We start from the raw sequence: 19,347 nt of genomic DNA, 5'->3' as shown, positions 1-19,347 counted from the left end.
TGATGGACTGGAGGGAAATACCTGTTCAGTTCATGAGTAGGGGCATGTCCTGCTCCAATGCCTCCTCACCAATAGGGGTCAAGCTCTCCTAAAGAATCCTAGCTTCTCTTAGCTGCTCCCAACCCTTGCTTCCTGGAAGGAGGGAAGGTGACTAGGGGAAAGTAGGGGCACCAGCAGTCCATCCTCCTCCTCTCCTTTTCCGCTCAGCCTAAGCCCCAGCCCCCACCCTGCTGGGGGAAGCCAGGGTCTGTATTCTGTACTGTGCAGTAAAAGCAGTGACCCACAGCTTTTCTCCCGGTAGGTGGGTGGGAGAAAAGGACAGATCTCTACAAGGACAGAAAGCTCATCCCTCACTTACAAAGCATGCTACAGACCTGGAAGAGAGGTAAGCACACCGGGAAAAACGATGCAAACACGAATGCAGGCATAGGTAACATCCAACAGCAGCAACAAGGCATTTATGCTCACAAGTAACAAAACACAAGAACACCAAAATGAGATGCCTTTCTTTGGGGCAAAATGTATAAAAATATGTAGACCCAGCCAGGATTTTGGGGTACTGGGCACACTCATATACTGTCAACAGATTTTATGAAGGACAATTTGGCAATATCAAAAAAATAATAAAATAAAAAGGCATATTCCCTGACTCAATAATTCCATTTTGAGGAACTTCTTCAATTTGAGAAAAATACCTGGATGATGCATTGGTATGTGCAAAGACATTTTACCTCATCCCTATTTATAAAAGAAAAACTTGGAAGATGAGCTTGGTCGAGTAATTTATAGACAGTTTACAAGACCAATTCTGCGCTCAGACAGCCTGGGTTCAAATCCCATCTCTGCCTTCAGTGCTGGGCAATTCGCAGAAGCTACTCAATGTCTCCGTGCTCTGCTTTCCTCCATTGCCAAGGCCAGTGGAGAGCTCCTAGCCAGATCCTGCTGTCATCCCTTCTAGAAACTGGAAATAACTCTCTCCCTCTCTAGGAGCTGCCTTGACGGTTAATCTAGACGACTTAGAACAGAGCCGGGTTTATGGACAAGGCTGGTTAAACGTTAGCTGTTTCCATTTTCATTGTAATGGTAAAACCATCAATGGAGGGGAAATTAAGAGGACTAAAAAAAAAAAAATACAGTAATAATTTCCTCAAAAAAAAGTTTATACATTCAAACAAATCACTTGCACAAAGGAGAATTGAAAAAGTAACTTCCAAAGAAAGGTGGAGAAGGAGAGGGGGGCCATGAGGGCTTAGGAAGTCAGGATCAGGGAGACAGTGTAGTTGGTTTCTAGAAGCGATGACAGCAGGACCTGGCTAGGAGCTCTCCACTGGCCTTGGCAAGAGCAAAGGAAGCGGGTAGGGCACTGTAGATGAACCACACAAAGGAAAGGCCAGTCACTTGCCTGGTAAGTCACAAGGAAAGGAAGAGGCAGCTACAGGGAATCAGCACCAAATAAAATGCCAATTTCTCTCCCAACCCTCCAGGGCTTTAAAAAAAAAAAAAACAACATAAAGAGGGAAGACAAGCAGCCAACCAATGGAGAGACTGTTGTGATCCCAGAACTGTTTAAGGCTGTAACCACAGTGTAGACAACCAACCCAGGGCATGGGATGACCCCAATAATACAAATAGTATTATCAGACTTGTGGTCCTTCACCATGTCCTACTCATTTTTCCCCTCCTTTTTACTTTCTCTTTTAAAGACCAGTTCTCTCTATGTTGCCCAGGCTGGTCTCGAACTCCCGGGCTCGAGCAATCCTCCACCTTGGCCTCCTAAAGTGCTGGGATTACAGGCATGAGCTACCACACCCAGCCTACTTTTCTATAGATAGATTCGTATTTCTTCCTATTTTCCTTTTTTCTCTCCCCTCTGACTTTGTTCAGTCAAGAGTAACCCAAAGACAACTGAAGATGATTCAAGAAAGTGTTTAACTGCCCAAATGAAAAGTGGCTTGAAGATACGACTGCTTAATTCACACATGCACTACAGTCAGGCAAGCCACAAATATGCTAACCACGCTCAATCTTACAAGCAACTAAAGAAATGTAAAATTAGCAGGGCCTAGGTGGCTCATGCCTGTAATTCCAACTGAACGACCTTTGGGCCTTCTAAAGCTTCATCTTCTTTCACTCAGTAAGTATACTGAAAGGAATCTAAACTACATAAATTAACAAACATTTAACTTAACACAAATTTGGGTTCAAGTATGCTGATCATAATGCAACAATTTACAATGGGGGAGGTGGTGCATGCAGGGGAATGTTAAAACATTTTATAGCCAATGGCGGCAGTAACAACTATTCCCCCAGCCAAGCCTGTGTGATGTGACAGCAGGGTGACACTGTGCACACACCATGTGGTGTGGCAGGAGCCATGTGGCACACGTGTGCACTGTGTGTCCAGGTCGGCAAGTGCTCAAGGGAAGGGAATGAGGCATGGTGGGGAGCTGCAAAAACACCAGCTAAGACTCATTTTGAAGTTTTATTTCTCTTTATAACTTAAAATGCCTCAGATGCTTCATAATAATTTTACAAAGGAAAAAGAGTATGGGGAAACTCACTAAGCTGCTGATATTTACTTATAGAAAACAGATTTGTACGGTGTTCTTTACACTTGCCCGTATTTTCTACATATGACTTTAATAATAGGGAAGTAAAAAGAAAAAAAGATTACTGGTCCACAGTCTACCACAACCAGAGCTCTAGTCTATGAGTCACCATGAGATGGAGGAAAAGAAGATGACAGGCTAAGAAAGAAAGAAAATTGACCTAGGAAATCATCAAACAGGTGTCCAATAAGAAAAAAGAGGCCGGGTGTGGGGGCTCACGCCTGTAATCCCAGCATTTGGGAGGCTGAGGTGAGCAGATCACGAGGTCAAGAGATTGAGACCATCCTTGCCAATGTGGTAAAATCCTGTCTCTACTAAAAATACAAAAATCAGCTGGGCGTGGTGGCGCACACCTGTAATCCCAGCTACTCGGGAGGCTGAGGCAGGAGAATAGCTTGAACTCGGGAGGCGGAGGTTGCAGTGAGCCGAGATCATAGCACTGCACTCCAGCCTGGCAACAGAGTGAGACTCCGTCTCAAAAAATAGTAATAATGAAAAGAAACAAAAGAAAAGAAAAGAAAAGAAAAGAAAAGAAAAGAAAAGAAAAGAAAAGAAAAGAGAAAAGAAAAGAAAAGAAAAGAAAAGGGGAAAAAAAGGAACTAACCCAAAGGAGAAAAAAAGTTAATTGAGTCTGGATGAATTAAGTACAAGGAAAACACACACAGAACCTTAAAGCACCACACACTCACACCATGGGGAAGAGAATGCACACCAATGAGGGCAAACTAGGCAGACGTGCCCAGGCGGCTCCCGGGGGCCCTGTGATAAAGTCTAAACAGAAGAGATGCAAGCCCAGAAAGAAGGACCTGCTATGACCCACATGGGACAGGGAAGATGGGGTGTCCCCTCTGGAGGCAGCCCCTAGCTGGTGAGCAGGCATCACTCCTGACTCCCAGTGCCCCACTGGAGAGAGACACCCGAATATCACCTTCCATAGTGGAAAACAGACAGGAACAGGAAAAAGTAGAAGGGACAGATACAGGTGGATCCACTGCCTGCCCCTGCCGCTGCCCCAGGCATTACTTGCAGCACTTGCAGTGAAGAAATTCTACTCCTAGTGGCCCTCGTCCATTAGCCCGGGTCCCAATACTGAAGAAATCCCACTCCTAGTGGCCCTCATCCATTAGCCTGGGCCCCAGTGCTGAGATGGGGAGGAAGGAAGACACTGCTAACTGGTCCCAGGTCCCTACCATCATCACCCATCCGCAAGATCCCTAACCCACAGCCTGTCATGCAGCATTTGTCTCCAAGACCTGAAACTGAAAGCCACCAGTCAGTCAGTCATGTGTCGCTGGAAATGCTATTGCACCGGAATGGAACCCATTAGCTACAGCCAGGCTAACAGGTTAACGAACAGTGCTCCCTGGGAGAACCAGGCTAGGATGAGACAGCCTGGGGAGGCTATCTGAAGATGAGCATGTTTCCTCAGATAAAAGTAAGGGCTGACCTAGTCAAGCTTGTCTTACCAACTGGCAGGCTGATCCATGCCACTAACATTACTACTGCAATGATACACCAAAGCAAGTATATTGGAAAGATTTGTTTCAGGACAAATCAAAGAGCAGGAAAACATTTTTCGGTCTTTGTGCCTTTTTTTTTAGGGTAAAACCTAGTAGGTTCAGATTTTCGAATAAGTGCTGTTCATATGTGTACATAGCTCCTATCTTTTTAAATGTTAAAAATATACATTAGATGCATGCAAACTTGAGAGACACTTGGGAAAAGAACGGTATCATCTCCAACCAACCGAGTAAACAAACAAACTACAAGACCGAGGGCGGGCACAGTGGACAGCACCACCACAGCCCAGGAGTTGCAGTCTGACTCCTGCATTGGTGCCCACCTGGCTGTAGGGTCTGGAACATCACATGGTCGGCATCACTGTCAAATCATCCAGCACAGACTCACGACTACAGTGCCAAGCATGAGACAGAAAGGCAATGGGATCCCCGTCTAACTCTCAGGGAGCAAAGAGACAATGCGGTACTCAGTCTAACTCTTGGAGAGCTGTCTTGCCCAGGGCTGCCCAGCAGATGAGTAGCTAAGTGTGGGTTTTGCGGGTTTCTTGCCCCTGGCTCCAAGTTTTTCCATCTTTGTGGACTGACTCTGATGCCAACCAGAAGGTCAAGTCAGTACTCACCATAGGCTGTCCAGGGTCAGAAAACTTCACTTTAATATCCTGCAGGTGTTTCAAGATTGGTTCATCATATTCCTAATCAAAAAGAGAAAAAAAATTCCAATCGGCTTTTAAAAAACAGGACATCTTTCCCCAAGCGTCATGGCTGCATGGGCTCCCAGATGCTGCATAACTAGCCCTACTGGAATTCTGTCCTTGTCAAGTAATAACTACCAGGAAGAAACCCAAACTTATTCACCAACTCCCTGTCATAGAAAAGCAGCACCAAGGTGTCCCCTTTCCCTAGTGTGGAGCAACGGTGGGTGTCACTGACAGCGAAGGGCAGTGCCACTGACACCCGCCTGCCTGCAATACTGGGGCAAGGGCCTTCACTGTTTTCCTGCCACCAGCTGCCACTGCACACAGAGATCAGAAATGCTACCAATCAAGACTGTTGAGGAGACAGAGCAGAAGCCTGGAAGTCAGAAGAGAAGGCTAGATCAGCTACAGCCGTGGCAACCAGCTTCCCCACCTGTGGCAATAAAGTTGTGCACGCCTTAACAATGGGGGCACCTCCTGAGAAACACACCATTAGGCAATTCGGCATGCAATCATCAGAGCATACTTACACAAACCTAGACAGCGCAGCCTACTATCCACTATTGCTCCTACACTACACACCTGTACAGCTTGTGACTGTACTGAATACTGGAAGCAGCTAGTGATGGTAATTATTTGTGTATCTAAACACAGAGAACGTACAGTAAGAATATGGCATCATAATCTTACAGGACCGCCATCCTATATGCAGTCTGTTGTGACCAAAATGTGTTATGTGGCTCATGACTGTATCCAAAACTCACTATACAGACGGTCACTTCTTTATTTTTTTTTTGAGACAGAGTCTTGCTCTGTCACCCAGGCTGGAGTGCAACGGCGCAATGTCGGCTCACTGCAAGCTCTGCCTCCCAGGTTCACGCCATTCTCCTGCCTCAGCATCCTGAGTAGCTGGGACTACGGGTGCCCGCCACCACGCCCGGCTAATTTTTTGTATTTTTAGTAGAGATGAGGTTTCACCATGTTAGCCAGGATGGTCTCGATCTCCTGACCTCGTGATCCACCCGCCTCGGCCTCCCAAAGTGCTGGGATTACCGGCATAAGCCATCACGCCCAGCCACACGCGGTAACTTCTTTAAGGACAGTTACACAGAGTGTGTCTGAGATCTAACTTGCAGGCACCATGGAAGAGCATACAATTCTTATCTGTCTGTATCATTTTACAAGTGGTATTTCTTCAAACTCAGAGTTTGCTGATACCTGTCAGCTTAGAAGGTTCAAGTGAGGAAAGTCAGAAGAGGAATGGAAAGACCTGAATCCTCATAAACACGCACTGGCAGCAGGTGCTTCGTTTGTAACATTACAGTCGCTTCTTTACCCCCGAAGTCTGGGCACTGAACCTCAAAATGTCTTGAAGTTCCATTAAGTTTTTCTTAAATCATTTTTTCCCTTTTTTAGTTCTATGTAACAACTGTACTAATTTATGGGACACAGTGACATTTTGATGCACATATACAATGTGTAATAAATCAGGACCATCACCTCATTTATTTTTGAACATTCAAAACCCGTCCTCTAGCTTTCTGAAAATACACACTAAATTATCGTTAGCCACATTCACCCTACAGTGCTACAAAACACCAGAACTTACTCCTCCAATCTAGCAGTGACTCTGTATCCAATAACGGACCTGTCCCTGTTTGTTCTCCCCTCTCTCTTCCTCTAAGCCTTTAACAACTCTGCTTCGGTAAGCTGTTTTTGTAGCTCCCACATGAGTGTGAACATGAGGTATTTCCCTTTCTGTGCCTGACTTTCCATTAAGTGAGTCCTAATTTTCAACTCTTTTGACATTATAGAAAAAACAAAAACAGCGACAAAAAGATACCTGCAAGTATTTAGACAAAAAGTAACCCAAAGGCAGTTGCGAAATGGGCCACACCTGCATGCGATGTTCAGTCTCCAACACTGCGCGTGCCACCCATGGAGGCATGCACTGGCTCTCGATCACCAAGATGAACATCTTCACCAGCATGCTTTCCAGAGATGGCACTGGGAACTTCAAACTCATCCCACTCAAAGACGCAGTGCCCACTGATGTTTTCCCAAACTTCATAAAATAACCATTATGTTCTAATTTCCTCAAGCAGCCATGTACCCTGTGCGTCAAAATTTAAATGTCCAGGGCAGATATAAGGCAATGCCCCACACTGGCAGACACTCAAGACTCAGGAAGCAAAGACACAAACAACACTGGAAGCATCACACTCAGATCATAAAGCCGCCATCTCAAATTTTCCACTCTACTTGAAGGAATATATTTCAACTATCCCCAAATTTAGAACAAAGGGATTCAGAGTTAATCCAACTTTGGAATTTAATATTTGACCAAAATGAGCTGGGCACAGGGGCGCACACCTGCAGTTCCAGTTACTTGGGAGGACCACTTGAGGCTAAGAGACTGAGACAGCAGTGCACTGACTGTGCCTATGAAAAGCCACTGACCTCTAGGCTGGGTATCATAGCAAGACTATGTCCCTTAAAAAGGAAAGGGATTCTCTCAGAAATGGTAGACTCCAACACCAGACATTAAAACATAATTGTTGGCCGGGCGCGGTGGCTCACACCTGTAATCCCAGCACTTTGGGAGGCTGAGGCAGACGGGATCATGAGGTCAGGAGATCGAGACTATCTTGGCTAACATGGTGAAACCTCGTCTCTACTAAAAATACAAAAAATTAGCCGGGCATGGTGGCGGGTACCTGTAGTCCCAGATACTTGGGAGGCTGAGGCAGGAGAATGGCGTGAACCCGGAAGGCGGAGCTTGCAGCGAGCTGAGAACATGCCACTGCACTCCAGCCTGGGCAACAGAGCAAGACTCCGTAAAAAAAAAAAAAAAAAAAAAAATTGTTAAAAAATCAAAATAGAACATGCTACCGTTACCTGCTATGAGGTTACAAACAGTACAAATAACATTTCCTCATTCTCTGCATATTAAATGAGTACTCTATCAACCCCTGCATATCTTTTTAAAGCTTTTAAAACAAAAAGCAACAAGACACCTCTTGGCTGAAATGCTGAAGCACTGACACTAATACAGAGGTGCTGGGAGAATGAGAAGGGACACCCCATTAAAATATGGCCAAATGCCTCACTGTGCTCTCAAAACCCAAGGCAGCGCTATCCATGGCCAGTGACCCCAATGCCATAACCAGGTGGCCACATGCACAGAAGGGGACACCAAAACTCACTCAAGTCACCTAACTCTTACTCCCAAACCCTGTTATCACTGCACCCCCAATCCCACGTGAAGATGCTCCAACCCTGCAGCATGAGCATCACCCTGGGGCCCATGAGACAGGCAGCCCCACAGAACCAGAATCTGCACTGCCATGGCCACTCCCCATGCCCCCCGAAGTCTGAGAAGAACTAACCTAAGAGCTAGTCTTTCCACCTGCTCCCTACCATGGGGATTTTCAACTCTCAGCATGCATATCAGAGTTCCTAAAACCACCTCAAAACTCTCAGTGCCGTGGTGACAGATGAGGCATTCAGTTTTTGCTATTTAGTTTTTAAAGCTGCTCAGGTGATTGTAATACACAGTCAGGGTGAGACTATGGCTCTGGTACACATTACTTAATTTTTCCAATGAAATTCTGGTGCATGGCATTCTTTTAAAAGTATGGTCTAGTCTTCGTAAATTCCACCTTTTCATATAAAAAGGAAGCTCAGATCAGGAAAAACCAAGGCTGTTCTATTTTAGATGCTTTCTGCTCTGGAAGGAGAATAAGAAATACATCATTCTTTCCATCTTGAATTCTCAAGTTTTGGCTTAGGACACAGGATAAGCATGAAACAAGGGAGGTAGCAGAGGCAGCAATGTGATACATTTGTGAAAACCATTAAAAAAGGTAGCTGTAAAATCCCGTGCAAATTACAATACAGCAGTTTGTAAAGGACAACAGACAGTGGCTATGCTCTGTGATGGGAGAAGCACTCTGCCCACACAAGCAGAGCCTGGAGCTGTCCTGAGCAAGTGTGAATGTACATGTACTGTTTCTGGGGACTCTGGAGCAATAAAAACTGACAGCAAGCCAGTCAGTGAGACTTAAGGCAAGATTTGTTTCTGTGTTGTAGAAACTTCTATTACAACTAATTTCAGGGAAAACCAAATTTGTCACCTTTTAATTTGTTCACCATTTCACTGTAGAATGTAAAATGTCAAGGCAAGACAAAATCAGAAATGTTGGTTGGTTTTTTTTTTTTTTTTTTAGACAGGGTCTCACTCTGTCACCCACCAGGATGAAGTGTAATCATGGCTTACTACAGCCTCGACCTCCTGGGCTCAGGTGATCCTCCTGCCTCAGTCTCCCAAGTACCTGGGACCACAGGTGCACAACACAATGCCCGCCTAAATTCTGTATTTTTTGTAGAGATGGGATTTCGCCATGCTGCCCAAGCTGGTCTTAAACAATCTGCCTACCTCAGCCTCCCAAAGTGCTGGGGCTACAGACATGAGCTACCATGCCTGGCCTTCTTTTTTTAAAATAGACACTTTTCAAGAGAAATGATCAGAAAATATTAGCAACTTGTTCAAAAATTCACTGGGATGTGTGTGTGTGTATACACACACACAGAACTTATCCCTTCAAAATTCATTCTCCTACTCTGGTCTCCCGCCCTCACCCTTTCCTGCGCACTCACACCACAGTAAGACACAGATGCGCTCTTGAATCTATTCACAGGCGCGACAACAGACATTTACAGGAGGTAAAAGGAATTGATTTGAAAGTTTTGGATCAGGCTGAGCTGCCTGGCTTTCCACCAAGAACTGCAAAAGACAGCATGGAAGCCCCACTGTGAATAAACCATTCACTGTGAGATCAGGACTGCTCACCTTAGGTCCTGGTCACAGAAAGTGCCCTTCCGCCCACTATGAACAACCTTTCAACGCCCAGTTTAGTGCTTAAAAAAATGCCATAGATAAATAATGTTAGAAGACTACCACATAATCTCTCTAAAAGATAGAAATGTGCTTACCTGGACTAATTCACTTAGCATATCTACATTTCTAAAGATGGTAAACCAGAACTCTGGAATTCCTTTGGGATTTGGCTCTTCAGCTGTTGCTGCTTCTTTTTCTGTTATGACTACTTTATTTTTCATGTCTCCCTAAAAAAAATAAAGATGCAAAAAGATCGCAAAAAATACAAATTTAAAAATAACGCAGTGGCTTAATGTAGAGTACCATTTCCAAATCCTGTATTATCTCCGATCAAAAACCTTTCTTTCAGAGTCTGCATCTCCAAACCATTCACTGTGCCATGCAACACTTCTCAGATGCTTCCGAGGGAAAAAAGCAGTCAAGGCGTTATATCCACATGGAATTCCTTATGATTTCACATCAAAGGCGAAGAAACTGAAGAGATGACAAAGTGCCACCAACTCTGGGAAAGGTCATCCAGTGCTAACTCTGTGAGGTGCCATCCTGAGACAATCATCATCACAAATGCAGATGCAAAGACTGTACGTCAACCTTAAGGAAATGGAATGCAAATATGCAGAACATCTATCACTGGGAAAAAAAAGTCCAGTCCAAGGATCAGTAAGTTCACTTGGACTAATAATCTGACCTCTGGTTAAAATTTGTGGGGTAGGGGCAGTAAGTTGAAGTAAAAAAAAAAAAAAAAAAAACATTTGCTGCAGCAGTATCTGCAGCAAGAAAGTGCTCAGCAACTTACCCAGCTTTAAGCAGGTGGCTATAAATGCTGGTTCACTGACATAACGCAAGCATCAGAAAGTGATCAGAAAGGGTACATGGTAAAGTGAAGGGGAGTCTTATAACATCAGGTCCCAGGGAAAAGGTAGACCAAGGGAGGTAAAACATAACACTAAATGGAACTATGGGAAATTCTGAATGCCTTGCCAAATGGGATTGTTATGATGAAATGATCTCGTAGGCCTTTTAAATTAGCGAAGGCAGATTTCCTTGAGCTGTTAGAAGCTGATTCACAACTGTATCAATCCACAGCCATGGCTTCAATTCAGCCAGGTTCTACATATTTTAAAAAGATCAAAAACACATAAGGCTACCAAAATTATCATATACCTTAAAAAAAAAAAAAAAAAAAAAAACCACCCATGCCAAAAGTTAGTTATAGGATAAAAGTTACTTGTCTCCCAAACATAAAATCAGGCTGACACTGGGAGTTTTCACAGCACCGGAATGGGACCAGTCACTAGAAAAAGGCTGTGAGCAGGTAACTGACGGCCATACCACAACCACCATACGCAACAAATCCACTGGCTGAGCACCTGTCAGGGAGCACGCTAGTCCACGCCACTGAGCAGGAAGGCACTCCCCTCACAACTCCCCCAATATTCCAGTGACTGAGAACACAGGGGTATCTCTTCTTGATCTTTGCTTTCTCTGATGTTTTAATCTTTATTGTCTGATCCTTTATTTCAATATGCTCCTGTCCACAGATAACTGACATGGCACTACATCTTACCCCTCCTATGAACTGACAGTACTGTGCCACATGCTAGATCAGTATCAGAAAGGAATCTAAACCCAACCTAATGATGCAGCAGCACCTACTGCTAGAAGCACGTAAGTTTACTAGTCATTAAAAATCATTAAAAAATGCTTATTTTTAATAGTATTAAAACAGAACATAAGTCACATTTTTCAAAAGACTTACAGCCAATTTCTCTTCCTCTTCATTTTCACTGTGCCATTCTGATTCCGCATCTGTTGGTTCAACATCACCGGTGATAAATTCTCTTCTCTACATAAAAATGAGACCTTATTAGAATTATGTTATTAGCTTACTTGGAAACTCAAGAGTTAAATTTATAAATAATGTCTACAAAAAGACTTTGAAAACTGGGTATTTTTATAACTTATTTTAAGATTCTAAATTTTTGGGTTCAAAGAAAAATATTAAATGATTTCCTGGGTAAATCTGGATGTTTCACCTAAAGATCTAAAATAAAGGCGGTCCCTGATTTCCAATGGTTCAACTAAAGATTTTCAACTTCATGATGGTGCAGAAGCCATCACACTTTGAGTACCAATACAGCCACACTCTGTTCCACTCTCTGTGTAGTGTTCAATACATTACATGAGATACTCAGCACTTTATTATAAAATAGGCTTTGTGGAAGATGATTTTGCCTGACTGCAGGCTCATGTAAGTGTTCTGAGCTTATTTAAGGTAGTCTAGACTAAGCTATGTTTGGTAGCTTAGATGCGTTCTTACCCTAGATGTTGTCAACTTATAATGGGTTTATCACAACCTAACACCGTCGTAAGTGGAAGATTATCTGTATATTAAATTCGTTAAGAGAGTTCCCTACCTTGTCAAAAAGAGGCTGGTATAGTGCTGCATACTTTCTTTCCAAGTCATGTACCTCTTCATAGAACTTGGCTTCTATGTGAGCACATCTCACCTGAAGTTGTTTCAATGCATTAATTCTTCTTTTTACTGCTTTAGGTAAACTAAAAAAAAAGGAGTAAGAAATACAACATCCTCATGCCTGCAAAATAAGGCACCATGCTTTTCAATTTTATTAAAATAAATTTAGGTTAACATGGAATTAACATAATGAACAAGACCTCTTAAAAATTAGGAAAAGGACAAACACCCAATAGGAAAAAAAGGATACAGGAGGCAGAAAAGATAATTCACAAAAGAAAAAACACAAATTGTCAAACATGAAGAAAGATTCAATCTCATAAAATATCCCAAAGAATGCAAACATTTAAGAATGCTCATCTTTTCCTTACCAAATTGGCAATTAAAAACCAAAACAAAACACCTAGGTTTTACGAGGCTAAGGGTCAAGAAGCCCTCTAACTGACTCATCTTTCTTAAGGGCAGAAATACTGAAAGTGTTCTTTGGACCCAGTAATTCCACTTCTAAGAATTTATCCTTAAGGCTGGGCGCAGTGGCTCATGCCTGTAATCCCACCACTTTGGGAGGCCAAGGTGGGAGGACGGCTTGAGGGCAGGACTACAAGACCAGCCTGAGCAATATAGCAAGACCCCTCACTACAAAAAATTTAAAAAATTATCCAAGTGTGCCCCTGTAGTCTCAGCTACTCAGGAAGCTGAAGTGGGAGGATCACTTGAGTGTGGGAGGTCAAGGCAGCAGGGAGCTATGATTGTGCTACCGCACTCCAGCTTGGGAAACAGAGCAAGACCCTATCTTACCAAAAGGAAAAAAAAAATTTATCCTAATCAAGTATTTATGCTGGATTGTCCATCGATAGATCTGTACAAGTGAAAAACTGGACAATGGAAGTTCAATGGTATTCAAATATGGCCTATTTATAATCACATTGTACAGGAATATTTAGTGCCACGTGGGAGTCCATACTTGTTAACACACTGGAGGAAAAATCTGAGAAACACAGACCACAGGCAACACAACTTTGTCCTTGAGAGTCAGGTCAACTATGAGTTTGCTCAATCCTGTTCTATGTTTTAAAAAATATTTTAGTTTGTATGTATAACTTCTATAAATCAGAAGAAAAATCCCTGTTTTTAACCTATCAAAACTATTTGCTTAAAGCAAAGCCCCTGGTCATAATCATGTGGACTGAACAGCAGATTCCCGGCCTCATCATAGACCCAAATAATCTACCTGGGGCAGGGCCCTGGGTCCTGAATCTTAGATACCCATTCACACGATCAGAGTTCTCAAGTCTAAGCACTTGACTTATCCTCCAACACCACACAGCACAGAGCAGCAGGCAATTCACACACACATATCACTGGTCTGGGAGGTATTGGAACAACTGCCTTGCATCCCAAAGGACCACTCTCCTGGGTGAAATATAATCACAGTTACCTCAAGCTAAAGGTCCTTAGTTTAGACTCTCAAATAATGCTTAACATTCTAGAACTACCGCTAGTAGTAGATGAGAACAAGGGAAAAGCAAAAAGAATTTAACAAAATCATAGACTCCCACTGCCACTTGTACCTCTTTTCAGCACTGATCATTCATTCATTCATTCATTCATTTACTGCGATAGGATCTCACTCTGTTGCCCAGGCTGCAGTGCAGTGGTGCCATCTCGGCTCACTACAACCTCAACTTTCTGGGCTCAAATGATCCTCCCACCTCAGCATTCCGAGTAGCTGGACTACAGGGGCACATAGCCATGCCCAGCTAGTTTTTTTACATCCTGTAGAGATGGGGTTTGACCATGTTGCCCAGGCTGGTCTTGAACTTCTGGGCTCAAACGATCTGCCTGCCTTGGCCTCCCAAAGTGCTAGGATTACAGGTGTGAGCTACCACGCCTGGCTAATTATACAATTTTAAATTAGTTTAATTTTTGAAGCTTTCCAACTGAAGTAAAATGACAAAGGATGTTAAACAAACTGGACCCTAGTGTGCCCCTAGCAGTCCTTCAATCATTCATACCAACTACACCCAGCCATCTGCGGGCACTTTTCCTGCAATATGGCCAATATGGAACCACTTCTAGTCTCACATAAACTTGTTCCCACTCAAGCAGTTCCTCTCACAGAATGCCACCCCACCAACCCAGTTTCTAAAGCGAGAAAACTAGAAACCATTACTCATTCTCAATTCTTGCCACTCCTACACAGTATCACTCCATCCCATCAATGTAGTCTGCAAAAAAAAAAAAATCAAAAAACCTGGCCCACTAAGTAATCCCCAAGAAGCTTCTAAATGGGCAAAGCAAACTCTAAATGTCCCCTTCTAGGCTGGGCGCTGTGGCTCATGCCTGTAATCCCAGCACTTTGGGAGGCCAAGGTGGGCAGATCACCTGAGGTCAGGAGTTAAGAGATCAGCCCGGCCAACACGGCGAAACCCTGTCTCTACTAAAAATACAAAAACACGTGCAGCAAATCTCCATGGCACATGTATACCTATGTAACAAACCTGCACGTTCAGCATATCTACCCCAGAACAATAAAAATACAAAAAATTAGCTGGGCGTGGTGGCGTGCACCTGTAATTCCAGCTACTCGGGAGACTGAGGCAGGAGAATCACTTGAAACTGGAAGGCGGAAGTTGTTGAGATCCCAAGTTACCGCACTCCAGCCTGGGTGACAGAGCGAGACTCTGTCTCAAAAAATAAAAATAAAAAATAAAGGTCCCCTTCTTGTCATAATAGCGGGGAAACCAGTTGGAAGGTGGGGCCTCCTGGGAGACCAAGCCTTGACTCGATTACAGATGGAAGCCCAGTAACAGCTCATCCCTTTCAAAAAAAAAAAAAAAAAAAATTGCCAGGCATGGTATGGTGATACATGCTTATAGTTCCAGCTACTCTGAAGGCTGAGGTAGAAGGATTACTTGAACTCAGAAGTTCAAGGTTACAATGAGCTATTACACGCCACTGCACTTCAGCCTGGGCAACAAAGTGAGATTCCAACTCAAAAACCAAAAATTCCTTCCAGAAGTAAGACAGGGAGGTCCTGACAAGAGCCATCCTAGGATTTTAGGATCATCATCCTTATCATTTTCATAGTGCAATACATCTAGGACATAAGACTCTCATAAGGAAGGAAAGGTGTCAGGCCAGGTGCGGTGTCTCAAGCCTGTAATCCCAGCACTTTGGGAGGCCGAGACGGGCAGATCACGAAGTCAAGAGATCGAGACCATCCTGGCTAACCCGGTGAAACCCCGTCTCTACTAAAAAATACAAAAAACTAGCCGGGCGAGGTGGCGGGCACCTGTAGTCCCAGCTACTCGGGAGGCTGAGGCAGGAGAATGGCGTAAACCCGGGAGGAGGAGCTTGCAGTGAGCTGAGATCTGGCCACTGCACTCCAGGCTGGGCGACAGAGCGAGACTCCGTCTCAAAAAAAAAAAAAAAGAAAAAGGAAAGGTGTCAACCAGGTGCAATGGCTCACTCGTTATCCCAGCATTTTGGGAGGCTGAGGCAGGAGAACCAAGTAAGCCCAGGAGTTCAAAACCAAAACCAGCCTAGGCAATATAGCAAGATTCTAACTTTTTTTTTTTTTTTTTTTTTTTAAAGACAGTCTCACTGTCACCCAGGCTGGAGGGTAGTGAAAACTCACAGGTATTTGGTACTATGCCCAGCTTTTTTTTTTTTTTTTTTTAAGGTGTTGGTGTCACAGGCTCATGTGGGTAAGTCAGGAAGGAGCGGTTCTCTTAGTTTAATGTAGGAGCCACCAGTTGTCCTCCCCAACTCGGCTGATCCGTGAAGTCCTCTAGCCCTCCACAGGATGGCACTGTGCACTTCCTATCAGAAACTGACAGGTCACTCTCTTCCGTCCACCAGGCAAACTCTGAGACTAAGCACCGGGTAGGGTCATTCTTCTCATATCTCAGTGCCTGTCTCTCACAGACGATGTCTTGGAATGAAAAAAAAACATTTATTCCTGTTTTGAGGAACTGAAAAACGGTTTCTTCCTTTGTTTTCCTTTTGTTTCTCCAAATTGCATGAGACCCGATTCACAGCACACTTACGTTTCGATGTAGCTGGAAGGGGTGTGAGGGACACTGTCAAGTCGCTCCTGTAAAGCTGCCAAAACTCGAGGATTCTGCATCACCTGATCTGTGAGCTTTTCTATGAAGAGTTAAGACCAAACATATTTAAAATATGCCCACCACACACAATAGCCAAGAGTCAAAAATGAGTAATATATCTACTTAGCTTTGCCTAGATTTACATCTACTAATTTCTAAATACACATACCAGTGACTTCTAAAACACGTTTGAAAATAATTAAAATTTATTTTAAGAGCATTTAACACTCTAGGTTAATCACCTGATGGGTAGTTACAAATTTACTGAATAAATACCTAGAGAGTCCTGGTTCTCACCAGGACTGCGGCTGTTTAACCCCCAGGCTTAAACAACTGAGGACATCATTAATGGAAGTTCACATGGTCTACCCCCAAGTCCCAGTGTGGTGTCCAGAAGCCAAGAACAGAGATGAGATCAGTTTTTCAAAGTGAAAGAGCATCCACTAGTTCCCTTGCTCACTGTGGTGCCACGCCCTTCACAGTCCAGGAGAGCCCAAGGCTCACTAGCTCCCTGACGGCACTGTTCCCTAAGTTTTCTTTGCATGTGCTTCTCGCCTCTGCCTTGAATGTTCTTCTGCCTAAGCCCATCTCGTTCCAGGAAGTACTTCTGACCATTCCACCCCACTTACTGCTAACCTACATGTGTAGTGAGCTCACAATCTCGAGATGTTTGTATTTAGAAGCCCATTTCCCAATAAACCAATGAATGAGATCCTGAGAGGGTAGTGACTGTCCTTCTACCCAGCTGTGTGACTAAGGAGTGGCAGACATCTGGCTCATGACACAGACTCTTAACAATTTCCCTCTTAATGATACAATATAGAAACCCAAACCTAGCGCCCTTCCCTTGCTTAGAGCCAGTACATACCCAAGTATTCTCCCATCCTGAGTATTCTCCCATGATGTAAGTCAAACACACCAAGTAGGCACTCAATTTTAAACATTTGTAACAGAACTGCAAACACAACCACTAACATGAAGCACGTGAAGCATATTTAAGGTACATAATTTGTATATATAAAATTGTATACACATGTATAGTATGTAAATACTACATGCATATACAAACACACATCAATGGGTGCTAAAACCACTGTGTGAAAGTTTGCTGAAAAAAGAAGAGGATATCTACACGTGCCTGACAGATTGCTTCCAAGGTGAAAGGACCTTGGTAACAGAGAAGTCTGGCAGGCATTGTCTTAATCAATCACAATGTCCCCGGATAGGTGCCGAGCCAACATACTGTGCCTCTGGAAGCAATGACCACTGCATCATGTCACCTGTGTGCCCTTCTTGCCAAATGTTCACCCTGAATCTCATCAGGAAGAAACGACTGGGCAAATCCAGACTGTGAGCACTCTATAAGACTACAGTGGCCCAGAGCGTTGCTGTGTTGATGTATTAATAAAAGATACAAAAGGTAGGGAGATGACTCTAGAACAAAACAAAACGCATGATCTTTGAGTAGGTGCTAGATTTGGGGGTGGGGTAAAAATTGCTGAGAAAACCAGGGAAAACAGGAGCATGACTGTCTATTAGAGAATGGTATTGCTCCAATGCTAAGTTTCTTGGTAATGGCATTGTAGAATTGTTTTAGGAAAACAGATATCCACCACTTGCTTTCAAACAGTTTGGAGGGAGTGGGGAGTACAAATATATAGGGTTTTTTTTTTTTAATGGGGGAAAGATATCACATCTGCGAATTTATGAACAAAATAACATTCCTAGGATTTGCTTTCCAAAGGAAGGAAAGTTAAGGGTATAGATTTAAAAAAAAAAAAAAAAAAAGACAGGTGCAGTGGTCTGTGCCTGCAGCCCCAACTACTTGGGAGGCTGAGGCAGGAAAATTGCTTAAGCCCAGGAGTTCAAGAGCAGCCTGGGTAACACAGCAAGGCTCCATCTCAAAAATAAGAAAAAAGACTGGTCATTTGTTAATCAATACTAAAGCTCAGTGATGGTAGGTACAAGAAGGTAGACTGTACTATTATTCTCTTTACTACTGTAGAGTCTGAATTCCTATAATAAATACATCTTTTATTAATAAGATACTGATTTTTCATTTTAATTACTCTAGCTTTCCTAAAACCACTGAAGTACAGGAAGGAATCCTTTACTTGTATTAATGTTTCCAAGAGAGAGGAAGATTCCCCATACTGGATGCAAACTCTCCATGTGCAGTGAACTGACCTGTATTACTTGCATTTTTAGCAGCTTCCACGGAATCTGAAGGAACCCCATCTGAAAAACTAAAACAACAGTACGTTTAAAAAGTATCATTGTCAAGAAAGCTCCAAAGAAGTAGCACAAATGGACATGTTTCTTATTCAATATATTAAGAGGCATCTCTACAGTGACGTCAGATTTGAGAAGACAACTACTAATGTGCATGTGTCATCTCAGAGGCTGTCCTCCCTGCTATAAAAATATTCTACTACTTAACACCCTCCTCGTCTCCCAAACATAAAGCCCTACAAAGTTCTTATTTCCAACCTTAGCCAAAGCTTCTTAGACAGCTTTCATTTCTACAGCTTCTTTCCTCAAAAAATCTGCTCCCAACCCTCAAACCAAACCCATCAACCAACGAACATGTTACTGTTTGGTCGCAGCTCATGTGATCAGACAGAGTAAGGCAGTCTTACGAAGTTAAGACAGTGTCCAAAGCGGCTTTGTAAAATTAGCTACAACAAATGTAAAATAAGCCATGAAACAGTTTTCAAAGATGCCTGGACATACCTCCCTCATAAAAAATAAACATCAAACAATATAACAACTAAAAGTAACCCTCAATCCACAAAACAAAATCTCCCACTTGATCACTGACAACTACAGACCGTTAGGATAGTGTCAAAATTACCTGACTTCACCCCAGGGGTTTTGTTAAAGCATGGAGAGCAAAACGATTGCTTTCCATAAAAGATCTGTAAGTATCGGCCGGGCGCGGCGGCTCAAGCCTGTAATCCCAGCACTTTGGGAGGCCGAGATGGGCGGATCACGAGGTCAGGAGATCAAGACCATCCTGGCTAACACGGTGAAAC

The 19,347-nt window shown here is 43.4% G+C and overlaps 1 protein-coding gene and 1 non-coding gene across 13 annotated transcripts in view; both read right to left on the bottom strand.

Annotated features, from left to right (window-relative positions):
- NAP1L4 (nucleosome assembly protein 1 like 4) overlaps positions 1–19,347 on the bottom strand; it is a 47,433-nt gene that overhangs the window by 16,062 nt on the left and 12,024 nt on the right. For all 12 annotated transcript variants that reach the window (XM_003909395.4, XM_021925415.2, XM_009185385.2 and 9 more), the window contains 6 exons: positions 18,500–18,558; positions 16,253–16,352; positions 12,142–12,283; positions 11,484–11,570; positions 9,820–9,951; positions 4,750–4,821 (listed from right to left, as the gene is read on the bottom strand). In XM_003909395.4, the coding sequence (XP_003909444.1) occupies positions 4,750–4,821; positions 9,820–9,951; positions 11,484–11,570; positions 12,142–12,283; positions 16,253–16,352; positions 18,500–18,558 (592 nt within the window). The remainder of the gene's footprint in view (positions 1–4,749; positions 4,822–9,819; positions 9,952–11,483; positions 11,571–12,141; positions 12,284–16,252; positions 16,353–18,499; positions 18,559–19,347) is intronic.
- LOC116269906 lies at positions 3,848–3,971 on the bottom strand. The gene has a single exon (XR_004177716.1). It is a non-coding gene; the product is annotated as a small nucleolar RNA SNORA54 (small nucleolar RNA).

This window comes from Papio anubis, chromosome 12 (genome assembly GCF_008728515.1).
Source record: "Papio anubis isolate 15944 chromosome 12, Panubis1.0, whole genome shotgun sequence".
NCBI classification, from domain to species: domain Eukaryota; kingdom Metazoa; phylum Chordata; class Mammalia; order Primates; family Cercopithecidae; genus Papio; species Papio anubis.
The sequence above is the reverse complement of the archived record's forward strand: the minus strand, read 5'-3'. Positions and strand labels throughout refer to the sequence as shown.